Here is a 15,032-nt window from a genome sequence, read left to right as displayed (position 1 = left end):
TTCACGAACTACATTACACTTTACATAAAAAAACATTGTGTTGAACGACAACGGGGCATCAACTTTCCCAGCGAAGACATAAGCGAAATTGAATTACACATATTGAAAAAGAAATGTGTAGCGTCTTGGTGGGCGTGGTATCGTGAAACCACGCCTGGCGAGTGAATCGCGCATGGATAACGCAAACTTCGCTTCGTTCGGATATCGCTCAGACGCTCACTTCGCAAACAAAGCCAGTTCACGGCGTATCGCGGGTCAGGTCTGTGTTGCTCTACCAAGCAACTTCACAACTTCCTAACGATAATACTTCGCGTTTGTTTTACAAAGCGAAGCGAGATCGACTCCCAGTGTTTGACTTCGATGAACTTTAATATAACTCCAGCAAGGCTGAAATTAAATAAATATTTGAGATGGATTTAAGTGAAAAACTCGTCATGTGTGTGCTCATTAGGACGTGAAATATCAACCTAAGGCAATGAAAATAAGAAAATAAATGTTAATGAAAGGTATTTCAATATATTTTAAATTCATAACATTCTGCATGGTAAATGTCAAATGTCAAATGTAGTTATAAAAATCCATGGCTCACTATTTAGAAAGTTATTTATTTTCTTTTTTAACAATTAACTTACATATTATGATTTTCCTTATAATTCCTTGTTTTTTTATAATAAAATAAACTTTTGATTTTGTATAAGTGAGAAACTAATTAAAGAAAATTTTTTTTACTAATTTATTTATTATAACGTATAAAGTTTGTATGATATTACTTTTGTTCAAGAAGTTGGGTGAACTATTTTTCATACGTCTACATATAATTTGTTGCATATAATTTTATGAAAATGAGGACAAATTATATCTCTATTCAGAGGTCAAGAGTCAAGCGTTTGGTCAAAGTCCTATAAATTTATGAACAAAGCACACTATTCCATTCAGTACGATTACGAATCCAGCTTACATTATTAACGAGGTTTTAATTTAAATTTAAACTGTATGTCTTTGCTGAATTGCATTGAAATCTCGGGAATTTAATTTGGTGCCAAATACAAAGCTTGAATTTAAATTTCTAAAATGCAAGAATTATTTGTATTTGTATAAAATGTGAAATATATACGCGTGGATAAAGTAAAACATAAATAGACTTTGTAAAAATATATAACTGCAACAAACTAAGAACATCTAGTACTGGTACAACCCTTTATGGTTATTCGTTTCTTTCGTCTATTTTATTATCGATGTATTATGTCGGGGTTTGAACGCCCGACCTCCGGGTTGAAAATATGCAGCTTCCCTAAGATCATCGAATACCATTATACTGCTATTATTGTAGTCTATGTTATTCGATATTAATTATAATAATTTTTATGATAATTTTAAAATAAATTCATAAATTCACCTGTTTTATTTTATAAGTGACGTAGTAAGCGGTACCATTGGATAATTAAATATCCGACGTAATAACGAATGCCGTCAATATTTGGATATTGGGATGTGATTAAATAATTAAACCAGGAATCCTATCCATCAGTGGAATTAATTAATGTTTAAAACAACATATATTTGTGAAATATTAACTTCAATTCATTCGCTCTTAAGCATTACAATTTAGCCGTACGTTATGTGCGTATGCGCAACCGAAATATACTTATTAATTAATTTATAGTATACTAGTGATTGATTGTATGACTTTAAGCGTTGAAACTGTAGACACTAATAATAATATATCCCCAAAGATATACTCAGGATTCTGGTTTGAAATTAATTCAGTAGTTTCAGTCTTCTTATTACAAACTAACACACTCATATACATTTCTTTATTGAGTATATATATATAACATAATTTTTTTTTATTTACACTTTGTGCATTAAAAAAAACACAAATAACACAATACATAAAAATTATAAGGGATGCAACGGGGGCTAAATAAATTGGTGTTTATCTGATAAGATAGTTTTTAAAGTGTGTGGCATTAGCGCAAATTATATTTTTTTAATATATTAATCAATAATCGTAATAAATGTGAAAAATATGAGAATTTAAAATATAACTAAAATTATTGAAAATATTAAATACCTAATAGGTGTTATGAATATTTGCTTAATTTAATCTTTTAATGCAATTCGTATACAAATATTTTATTGCTTTAACCCAAGAACGTACATATAACATTAATTGTAGCCAGTTGTTGAGACAACCCTTCCAGCGAATTCTATGCTTGTGAATATATCTGTAAAAAATCTAGCAACAGCACGCCTAGATTTTTATACATAAATAATTTTCTATTGTCGAATTAGGAAAACTATCTCGGAATAGGCAGCCCTATTTTTATGACTATTTTCAAACTTCTTTATGAAAATATATCATACTAAAAAGAGAACAAAATTGGATCATGATTCTCGATATTATCAAGGTCAATTTATTTTCACATAACACTATTAATACATTTTTTTTAAATTGGCGATAAAGTTTTTACACATACTAAGTTCCTAATACACAATAGAATAAGTTGCCCATTTTTCTAAGGATCTAACCCTTTAATTACTTTATAAATAAAAAACCACAGCACATTTATCAGTGTCATAATATAAAGCCGTGATGCAAAAGAGTCAATAGGTACATTTTCTAAGTTGTTCATTAAGTTAAAAGCTTCTTGAAAGCCTAACAAGACGCTTCGTCAGTTTTATATAAAATAAGGACCAAGATAATTCAATATTCCATTCATTTGGTGTGAGTTTCTGTTTATAAGGAAATTTTGAAGCTCTTTAAAAATACATACAACCTTTTGCCTTTTTATTTATTTTAAATCTCTTTCATCTCATTCAGTGATCAAAGAAATACTTAAAATAATTAGTGAATCCCAAAAATAATTTTATAGTTATACAAAACATTAATTTAGTTCTCGACGTGTTAAAAACAATTAGCGAGCCGCGAAGTAATAAACTTAATTTTTATTAGGGCCATTTCTTATCTTAATAGTGTGTAAAATACAGGTAAGTGGATTCACAGTAAGTGAGGTTACGTTTCCTGAACGGTGAGTAATTTAAAGACGGTTGCCTGATATCTGCTGACGCATCCATTACCTTCCAACAAAGGGTTAGGAACAGCTCGTAAATTATATGAATGTACGCTAATTCATATTGAATACTTTCTTTCACGTACCAAGTACAAAGGTACTAGCTGTAATGCATTAACGTTTCACGATATAAAAAGCTCATTGCAGTAGAAATTCAGTCTTAGCAGTGCATAAATTAGCTGCTTATAACTAAACTAACAAATTATGCCATCGTGCCCTTTCCAATATATAGTTTATAATTTTAGTAAAGGGTATAAACGCAAGAAAATGTAATATTTGCTTAAAGTCAATAGGTCTCAAGGTCTTCCGGTCTTTGAAGACCTTGTTTTTGTTTAACATTCTACCGGGGCTAAAATAGGTACTTTGAATTCAAATTGCAGTACCACTTTTAAACTACCTCTCTCGGCCTCTGACGTACATTCATACATCTTTGACTCTGGAGTACCGCTACTTCAGCCTCTCGCTTACCATTGAAATTCAACAGTTCACGATAATTAACCTTTTGATCGGCTCTACACAAAATCTACAAATTTTATTATAACTTGCACTCCGACCGGGAATCGAATCCCCAGGCGTCGCAATAATGTACAAATCGTCCACGAGACAATAGACTTCGGTTACTGACTCCAAATAATTACAGCTAAATGTACAAAACCCTCAAGTGTCAATAATATGCAACTTTAAGCTGTATATTTCAATGCAAAACCAATATTTTTGTGATGACATTCCAATTGTATTACAATGGATCTATTGAAATAAATTTTAAGTAAATTCAATAGGCTGTACAATGCGCTAATCCTAAAACAACAAACACGTTACAATCTATTCAAGCAAACACCAATGAAATACGTCTCCATTATTCATTGTCGTCAAAATGGGCTCAACGAAAATAAAATCCCAGCGTCAGTTCGTGTCCGTCGAAAATCAATAGCCATCCAATATGTGCCTATCATTTTGACATCTAGAATTTCCTATACCGAATAATTTCTCTGACGCATCGCACGCAGACTGGTCACTTTTTTCATACGCGGTATTTAGGTCTATTTAGTTATAATACAACATAACGAAATAAAAATTATGTTTTTAAGGTCCAGCTGTCCGTCAAGGTATTTTCCAAAAAAATCTTAGGGTCTTTAGAAAAAGAGTACCAATTATTATAATTGCCATTTAGAACTGTCATGGGTGTGTGGCGAAATCACTTAAAATCTAAAGGTTTTTTATTTTATTTCATAAATAAATTCTAACCAACTGATGTGTAACACTTATAAGTGATACTAATGCCTCATGCGAGTGAGCGAATACACAATCTTAGAAGTCCATACGACTTCATATCCAATAAACCTAATTAAATTACAGGCAATTAATCGTAATGGTATGTGTTAAAGTCATATGTTAAGATAACTGACACTGGGAATTATCCCTGATCTAAACTTAGTGAAGGGATTAGAATGTATTCGCTACGTCAGAATTGAGATACATCTCTCTCAATCTTGTACAGTTGTCCTAACTGTTTGTAGAAGTCATACACGCATAGATAATTAAACTAGGATTGAAAGTTTGGGGTCTGAATAAACCTTAGCGAATATGATAACCATTTATGATATGATAAGAGAATATCTCTTGGAGATCGTAATCTTAAAATTGGTTCGTTTAATCATAATATAGTTCTACGAGCCATTTTGATTGTGAAGTATAGAAATTAGATCTTCCTTTTTTTATATTCACGTGCATAGTTACAATATGTAGTTACCAATATGTAGATTTGAAAGTAAAAGAAATTAAGTAATTTGCTTATAGAAAGTATAGAATTAGTTACTAAATTCCTTCTTTATTAAATCTAAAGAGTATTATATCACTATTTTAAGGCACGTATTTATTCATGGCGTGATCATTTCAGAAAGGGATGAATGAGTACTTTAGTTAAAAGAGTATAATAGATTTATCAGCTCACTCATAAGAAATAAATCAATATAATTAGGGAATTCTTTTGAGTTAATATTCGTCTCTCTCATTTAAATTGGGCGTTTATGGGACAAAACAGTGTTATATGTATACAGTGTGGATTGAATATGTATAAAAGGAGTGTAATTGATATGATCTACTACTCTGATACTAAAAAACATTGATAGTAAGATTACTATCAATGTTTTTTACATAATCAAACGAATTGTTTTAATCTATTTTCCCAATAGATCAGTAAAAGTTTATACAGATATACAAGTACAGCCATATTTGATGTTTGGAAAGGGAGGAAAACCAACATTTCCGTAGTACTAATCACTTTATTGCACCGTGAATCAGGGATCGCGGCCACATGCGGCAGACTGATTACGTTGGTTTATAATTGCTGCTCTTACAAATGAGTCCGAATTGCCGACACGACGATATCGAAAATGTTTTCGGTTGATCGTCCATTAATTTGTGTATATTGTGTCAATTTCAACATTTGTCTGATTAATGCGGCACCGCTTTGTCACTGATTTACGTATTGTAATCTAGAAATCCTGGCTCTATTTATGCTTTCATTAATCTAATTTCTGTAAGTACAATTTGGTTTTGAACTTTTAGAGAAAGGCTTGGTTACAACTTTGCGATCTTGTTTTATATTTGTTTAATGGTCTAAATAAGATTATCTTGTTGAAATCGGGGACATTTAACTCAATACCATCGCTGCAAGTTAAATAGTTACTGCTTTTACTGTTAAGTAGGGTTAAGCTATGCTGTATTATAAGTAAACGCATAATAAATCTGTATTTTAGGTGTATACTTTAGGATTTTTCAGCTCTATATTAAATGAAAACGATAGTTCTATGACATTCAGTGGGACATAATTTTTCAGTTAAAAATGAATATGACGTGTATAAAATCTTCTATGCATTTCTTATTTGGTTTTCGTTTATCTGTGTAAAATCAGGTATTTTCGAAGAATTTTATCTCTACAACTTAACCAATAAGCTGTAAATCTTTGACTGTTAAAATGCAACAATGTGGTCAAGTCCTTATCCGGAACAAAACTCTTTAGGAATTTAACCCAAATCTCACAAATTCCAAGCAACTCATGAACAATCCTAATGCAATAAAGACGCAAAATCTCAAGCTTCACGCGCGAGCTAAAACAAGTCATGCGAAACTACCCTAAAAAGTTTATTACTTGGAAACTATTTCCAGTGCTCGCAAATTGAAATAATTTACCCTATCCCAGGACATAACTTTAAAGTAACTAATGTACGCGCACCATCGGCGATAATGTCACTTGATGTACACGCGGCAGGAAGGGAAACGCGTAATGCGCTACGGGCGTTAATTACAACTTCCGGCAGCCCCGCGCCGCCCGCCCTAGCGTTAGGGCTTAGGCAGGCAGGCATAAAGTATGATAACAATTAATAAAACTGTCTGATACCTGCGATATTTTGCAAAGTACAAGGAATGTACGTTAAAAGTATATCTACCAATGTAAATCAAGTCGAATAAAATCTGATACCTATTTTACCTATTCTATTTTAATGAATCATTCTCTCATTCTTTCCTCAAGTAGTCAATTCATAGTTAATTTTCGTCATAAATTTATCCTTAAAAATACTGAGCTATGTGAGTAATTCTAATTTCAAAATATTTTAATGAAATGGAAATAACCGATGGTAAAAACGGGATATATTCGACGGCGAGATCTTTGATATGAAATTCTTTTAGAAGCGACCGCACGTATCAGCTCGGCACACTCTCATATTTTAGATAACGTTCAAAAGCCTGCTCCACGCTGACTTTGTGAACAAAAATAAGAACATTTCAGCTCCCGGTCTCTGTTTAGGATAGGAACAGGATAGGTGTACAAAAAAAAACAAAAAACCCGGCATCAATATTGTCGGAATTATAAATGTGTTTTTTTATTAGCCTATTTGTTGATTTGAGAAGTAATTACATAGGTCTACCAATAATTTTCAGGTCTTATTATATTTGAGAATTCGTTACAAAACTTAAATATATGTATATCAATAACTACTTGTATTCAATAAAACTGATCAAAAATTATAAGGATTATTACTGTTTAAGAAGTTTATTAAATGTTACTGCTGTGCTAAATAATTTATTATTTGTGGTAGTCACGTAGAAGTGTTATTCAAAAATATATAGAATATCTCCAAATACAGAAAGGCAATAATAATTATCTATACACGGAAATAGTTAAATATTTTTACAAAAATTATGCTTTTTTTATTATATTAACCGAATTTGCCAAAATACATTGTTTCAACAAACATATATCTCTTTTCTAAAATAATCTGTCAGGATAACTAAATATTATATAGATGTCAGAGATTATGTAATAAAAGAGCACGATGCATTTATTTTATTAGAATATCATAGACATCTTACAGGTTGTATGGTTGCAATAGTTCAAAATCAACTTGTCGTAGAATCTAAGAATCGATCGTTGAGTACAGTGGCTCTCTGATCTGTGATCGGCGCCTGCGCGTGCGCATTGTTTAAATATTAAGTAGTAATGTAGAACGACGGTAGTGATACCAGTTTTGCAATTATCAATTAATTAATATTTATCTGCGACATAAATATACGTATAATAAATCTACCCAGGACATAAGCCAGCAACAAGCTAAGGTGATTTAAGTGAATGGGATGTCATGACATCTTTTTTATTTTATCAAACACTTGTTTTCTTCAATGTCAAAATTGCAACCGACAAATTCCCATTCCAAATTCAAAATTATAAGTCTCATACAAACCATCATACCGCGATAAGTTATAAATTATTTGTTCATCGTATTCTAATATTAGTTTATTGATTTCAGATATTTCCATATCGGCTGAGACAAAGTTTTCGTCATGAATACAAGACGGATCTTGAAGAGTGGTCAGCACAGACGGGTGACGCGTTAATCCAAAATGGCGATGTCTCGCTCGCGGAGTGGTGGACCTCTCTCACGGCTACTTATACTAGCCATATTACATGTTAACTTTATAGGTAAGTTTTAACTTGTAACTTTCTTAAGGCCCTATCCCAGCACGAATTGCTGTGTCAGTGTCTCGGGGTGGACTGCGGTGCGCAGAGAGGCGCGTCGCGTCGGCCCGTAATAACAATTAGTTATGTAAAATATTAAATTAATGTAATTTTATCATTTTTTTTTCTGAAATGGATTACTTGGCTTGCGATTAAATATATCGTGTAAATTTCAAAATTATGTTCTATATACATTTTCGTCATAAAATGAATTCAAAGTGTTAAAAATTGGCTATGTTTGGATTTTTTTTCTATCGAGCGAAGTTATTTAAATCGTGTATCGATCTTTCAAAATGGATAAATAAACTACTCAACTCCACCATATATTTTTTCCATTCGCCCTACTTCAAGAAACGATGACGAAAAATGGAAAGAAACAATGTACTTTTTTGGAGTTTAGCGATAGGACAGGTCCTTAATGAAGCTTAAGCTTTCAACCCTATGGTCTTGCGTTAAAACCACGGCTGTGCCCAATGGATTTTTATTCCTACTCTAACACTTGCACGTATCACCATACGTGTTGCACCTAATATGGTGAGGAAAATGGCATGTCTGACACAAAATTGACGACCTGATACGAAGGCACAGAAGGCTATTCATTAACGTTGAAAACATTAATTAAAATTTATCTAACACTAGCTGACCCGACAAACGTTTGTATTGCCATGTATATTATTTCTAGGAAACATTTTTTTAGTTCAATAAAAATAACTATTTACAATAATAAAAAATAGGGGTTGATCGTAGGAGGGTGGAAAATAAGGGTTGTATGTATTAATGTATGATGTATCATAAAAAAATAAAAACAAAAAAATTGTCGAAAAAAATATTGGGTGGAAATCCCTTATCACTTAGGGGTTTGAAAGATAGATAGTAGCCGATTCTCAGACTTTCTGAATATGCATAAAAAATTTCATAAGAATCGGTCGAGCCGTTTCGGAGGAGTATGGGAATGAACATTGTGACACGAGAATTTTATATATATAGAGATAATTAAATTATGAATGTTATGAATCTCAATCATTATAATTAATTGATTTTAGAAATATCTAAAATATAACTTGAGACAACAACACACATTTCTCATGAAAGTTGAGAAGAATTGTAACGTATTTACAATATTTTATCAAAAGAATTCGACACGTAAACAGAACGGACTACAGCATAAATTCATTCAGTGTGGGCATTATTTTATCTGTCCAGCTCCAGAGATAGATGGGCGTATGCCAATTTCTCTTTTAACTGAAATATTTTATTAGCATAGCAATAAAACTAAAAATAAACCTATCAATTACAATCACGTTTTACAAACTAGGGTTTAAATTCGAAAAATGCAATGTTGTATGGCTCTATGGCTAACAATATTTTGTATAGCTAGGCGTTTGACCCTCAACCCTAAGGTCGTACGTTCGATCCTCAGTAAATTATCTAGTAGTTTGCGTTAGTATTAATTTCTAGATAATATGGTGTAGTCGAGTACACGACTATGGAAGAACCGGAACATTATCTTAAAAACAAAGAAGAAATTGTTTGAAACTCTGGTATTTCCGATATTCCTTTATAGCGCTGAATCCAGGGCAGTACATAGGAAAGGAGAACAATCGATGGTCTGGAAATGAGGCGGATACTATGGAAACAAGCGTGGACATGTTTGTACTAATATGGTTACAGATAAAAAATCGTCTATCGACACTTTGTAACCAACACATTCTGGAGTTTTTTGGCCATGTAACACGCAGAGATCTAGAAAAAGTCATTGTGACTGGCAGACTTGCAGATATCGAGGCCAATCCCCCACTCACTGGAACGATAACGGGCCCTTACGGGTCTTAACATCACCCAGGCGAAAAGGCTTGCTAAAGACGTTTGGGAAAGTACACGCTTATGTCAGGCATAAATGAGGTTAAGACCAAGGGTTATAGTGCCATAATTTTTTTAATTCAAAAATAATGTAATAATATAAGTAACTTTGACATTTAAAGAGTTTGAATAACCTAGAGTTTACGTAGTTTTGACAACTTTGTAATTTTCATTTAATTAATTCGTACACAAAGTTTTTATTTTATATTAAAGTAAATTAATTCTAAGATTTTTAAGTCTTTAAAGTAAAGTATACTTACTTTATATTCTTTAATAGAAGTTTAAATCTCACTGAGGGCAAGTTTTTCCGTAAGAGATTAATAAATACTACAGATAAAATCTAGCAAGGCGTACTGAAATGCGGTATGTTCCTGGAAAAGCATAACGCTTCATATCATCAACATCGGCCACAAAAAGGATTTGTAAAGACTCCTCTATTTATTCACTAGTCTTGGTGGATGAATACATTTTGATAAAATATTAGAAGACCCTGTTTAAATGTGGTCTATAAACCAGTTATCATCACTTATTCCGAAGAGAAGACAAAAGGATACTGTCAAACTTCAGGCATTTCATTCACAAAGGCAACATTTATGAATTTTTATGCCAATAGAATTCATAGACAGTAAAATAGAATCAAAACAGCCCTATCCCGTAATTTATATTCAAATGAAACGACCAGCTGCTAGATAAGATAAATATTTAATATATAGTGTAACTAGCTAAACAGAGCGAGATCAGCACGCTATTTTCCTTGGAAATGGGAAAATTAAATTAATCTCGTAAAATTTTCACTTGCTACCTTATCTCGTGTCGTATTGTCGTTTTATTGTGCCTACCCTGAAACCATTAGCGAAAATGTCAGAGCGCTGGCATTGTAATCGCGCCCGTTGCTGGCCCACACAATGATGCGGCTATTCGACCTCGTGTACGCCCTTACCTTTACGCTATGATACAAATTTGACTCGCCATAATAAACGGCCACTCGTATTATTTCGAGAATACATTCACCGTCATCCCTCAATCTATTTGAATATCACCAGAGCGGCACTAAAAACAAATGTACAAAAAACTCACCCGTAGGACGTATGAATGAGTAAACAAACACTTTTACGATTTCGCCGTCAACGTTACACCTCCACAATTCTTTGCATACGAGTTAGAAAATCACACGCGCCCATACAAACATTCCACTCACGTTGCGAGTGGCCGACAAAGGAAAAAGGGCTTGCATACCTTATTGCCACCTTTTTCCAAATCCCTACTTAGAAGTCTGCAGAACACGAAACACAACACACCAGGATAATTTAAGTAGGTGACTAAGAAAATACGTGATAATTTTGAATAATGCGTCCTTTTTGCTGTGTATTTCTGACTAAAATGTAATAAGGACGATACCGGTGCCTATTAGTGGGAAACCACCCACAATTTTTATTAGAATGTCACTGCGATTTTCTTGTAATTAATCAGGGAGTCAATGAGCCGTTGTGTTTGGACATATCTGATGAGCAATCCTTCCCTAGCGACCTACTCTAAGGAGTAATGTAGTAGAAAGTAATTTCGTGTTTCCGATGCAGTGTAGATTTAACAATAGTGAGTTCAATGAACTTTTGATTTCGTGTAGGGGATGTTCGAAGACAGACGCGGAAACAAAGCTAGTATTTATGACCGTGATCTTATTTGCATGCAATTCTGACTATTGCTGCCCCCAGCCTCACAAGTCGTGCCTTTCGGTATATTTATAGAATATTTACTCATAAACATGTAGATTGCGGGTGGGACGCGTTTTTATGTTAAAATATAGAAAGGGGAGCCATTTTATTTATTACCCACTTGACTTAGAGCGTGCCAGTGAGAGATTACGTAAAATGCGTACTTAAATTATGTGTAGGATTTGGGATTATTTTTATAGATTTTAAATAAAATGTTCGATACTTTTGGATAATTCAGTATTGAAGCAGTAAATAAATATACGTTGATAAAGGAAATGAAAGTCCCGCATTTTACTTGATAAATTTTAAAAATAGTGGATTACATTGTAATATTATAATATTCAATGATTTTTATACTTTAAATATTATATTTTTTCTTACTTTACCTTCCTATTTATATTCAATGTGCACTCACATTGTTTTACATTAAAGCTGTAACCGTTGTAAATCATAACTTTATAATATAATTGTAATTTGATTTTTCAAGAAAAACTTCAATATAATTTAAGCGAAAATTAATAGCAATTTAAATCAATATGTTTGGAAATCGTTCTATTTTTTAAACCTATACAGTACTCGTATATATACTAAAAGCAAATTAAAACATTTGTTCAGATCCAAAAAATATGAAGAGTAATAAATAAAACATCTCAAAGGCACCTCTGTGGATATCGTTGGAATTTTTAATAATCTGCAAAAGAGAATAAAGCCTCCAACAGAACCTACTAAGAAATGTGGGGGCTCTTAAAAATTTCAAGCGCGATAACTTTTTTCTTAACAACCCTAGGCACAAGGAAGTTTATACAAATAATCTGGAAAATAGTTGAACGCTCTAGCGCGAACGCTCATAACATATTTTGCGTCAGTCTGTTGCTTTTTAATGCCTTATCCGCTTTTAAACTCACTGCTAAGTATATTTAAGACCTCCGCCAACGATGTTCTTTTAATTTATGAAGAAAGCAGTTTAAGAGTTAGAATTTTATCGGAAATTATTTTCTTATTAATTTTTAAGTACGTAGTAAATGTAATTAATAAATAAATAGTTGATAGAAGAGAGACAGAAAGACAAAACTTCTACTCTACAACTTTTACTGTACGATTACGACGGGCCTTCTATAACAACCGAAAACTATTTTTCGGGAATCAAACGGAAAATCTTTAGGTTAAATAAGCTGAAGTAAAAAGCATTGGTCACTGGTCCGTCGATACATTGTATAATTAATATAAAAATCAGTTATTCGATATGATTACACGATTACGCGTTCGATATCATAATTGCGTCTGATTATTACCGTAATCGACTACGTATACGATACATCGCATTAATGGCCAAAGTATTTTCTCCATTAAATTCAAAGAGTAACACGTATTACTGAAACTTCCGTAATTCGTATACCGTATCCATAGAGTTCAGTTGACACATTACGGATGAATCGAGGTAATTAAAAACGTGACCGTCGTCACTTGTCTACGTGGGTTTTATCTGCTTCACACCATGAGTTTACGAAACAAACTATTACTCCCGAGTTCGAACTTTGAATGTGTTTAATCTTAAACCCCTCTAAATTTTATTAATGCGTTTTTACAGCCTTACTGTGTCTAACTGAAGAAATTATTACATAGCTTATTCCCTATCAATACAGTTATTCATTAATTGTATAAACTTAAAGATATGATTAATTAGCTTACAATGTTTAAATAACTTTAATTCTCTTTAGAAAAATGATTTTTTTTTAACATGAATAACTTAATATATATGTACATTGTACATACGATATTATAAATATTAGACGGTGATTTATCAAATAATTATACACCCTCATACTTAATATTTATATAATAATATACTTAGGCTTATAGATTAGGATTAGATAAAAATACTGTAGAACGTAAACGGTAAGGGCATTGGCCTGCATCGCCCAAAATGAAGTATTTCGAGACCCTTGTCTGTTTTATTCATATTTTTCTATAGAATTAGTTCTCAAAAAAAAATGGATGTGTTTGTTGCTTTGGTACTACTTCTAATATTAATAAAAACGGACAGAGAAATTTATCTATACTATAGAGAATACTATTTGTGAGAACTCTCTAACAGCAATTTTTGAATATTTTTACTTTCCCATTTACTGCGGTGATAAACAACGATATGACAAACGTTTACGAGATGTAAAATCGTTACGGATAATTGGGAAATAAAACCTTATCTTGAAGATTCGTTGAGGTGAATAAATTTGGCGGTTTCAACCACAAGTACGAATGAAAATGATTCCAAATAATAGATGTTATTAAAGCAATATTAACTGTGGTTTTTCACTGAATAGAATTTAATAAGTGTTTATAATAATAGGGACAGCAACATTTCGTGTGAAGCTAAATGTATATCCCGTTTCTTATTACTTTATCTACACTTGCTTCTTCCTTTGCTTATCGTAAATTTTTATTCGAATCTAGAATTTATCTCTACGAAGGCATTCAAATAAACCTTCAAATAAATACGCGAAAAGCTTGGAAAATTCGTAATACGCAATTTTAAGCTTTGTCTAAGTTGGCATCGCTATTCTACGTATCAAACTTTCCGTTGACAAAATTTATTCATGGCGTGATCCCTTGTAAATACATTCGGGAGTTTATTGTCGTAATGAATTTGATATTATGAAAATATACTTATCTTAATGTTGTATTTATAATGTATGGATAGGTTGTTTGTGTCGGTGAATATGATTATAATGGATACAAATTGTTTCTAAATTAATTGCCTTTGATAAACTTGTTCTTTACTTTAAAGCACTTTTTATTCTTTGTGTGTGAACGTGAAAAAGATATTCTTTAATTAATATTTCACACAACAAGTTACAAAATAGAATCTAGTATTGTTATTTATAATTAAATAAATATTTGTAAAATTGTTTTAAATGTATTAGGGACTGTCTTCAATGCTGCATACATTAATAGTAATTTATTACAGTGTTTGTAGATACGAGAAGACATCTAAGCTATCACAGGACAGAGAGTAAATAATAATTAACAAGGAGGTCTCGCTGTCACGTGTATATCACCTGCAATGTAGGTAGCCCAGCTGGTAAATCATCCCTTTAGGGAGTTGTTCGCTTTTCGTCATAGCCCATAAACCGTGTTTAACGGAAGAAAATTTTTGAGACTACAGAAAGATTCTACTTATGGTAATTCGGTCCAAAAATCAGCCTTAGTTACCTTTAATTGTAATAGTATGATTTCAGCGGTTAAATAGACATATCATGGACAGTCTTGCCCTCCAATAGGCCACATCTCACTTAACATCGAGTGGGATTCTGTCCAGGTCTGTATAAAAAATTTAAATAATGATATTATGTACCATCCTATTAACGTTAA

The 15,032-nt window shown here is 32.3% G+C and overlaps 1 protein-coding gene across 2 annotated transcripts in view; it reads left to right on the top strand.

Annotated features, from left to right (window-relative positions):
• The first annotated feature begins 209 nt into the window (after positions 1 to 209).
• The window catches only part of LOC125053228 (lachesin-like), a 56,683-nt gene continuing 41,860 nt past the window's right edge, over positions 210 to 15,032 (top strand). For both annotated transcript variants that reach the window (XM_047654486.1, XM_047654478.1), the window contains exons 1-2: positions 210 to 506; positions 7,883 to 8,055. In XM_047654486.1, the coding sequence (XP_047510442.1) occupies positions 7,977 to 8,055 (79 nt within the window). In that variant the 5' untranslated portion in view covers positions 210 to 506; positions 7,883 to 7,976. The remainder of the gene's footprint in view (positions 507 to 7,882; positions 8,056 to 15,032) is intronic.

The sequence above is a fragment of the Pieris napi genome, chromosome 1 (assembly GCF_905475465.1).
Source record: "Pieris napi chromosome 1, ilPieNapi1.2, whole genome shotgun sequence".
Lineage (NCBI taxonomy): Eukaryota > Metazoa > Arthropoda > Insecta > Lepidoptera > Pieridae > Pieris > Pieris napi.
This window is presented reverse-complemented; position numbering and strand designations above follow the sequence as displayed.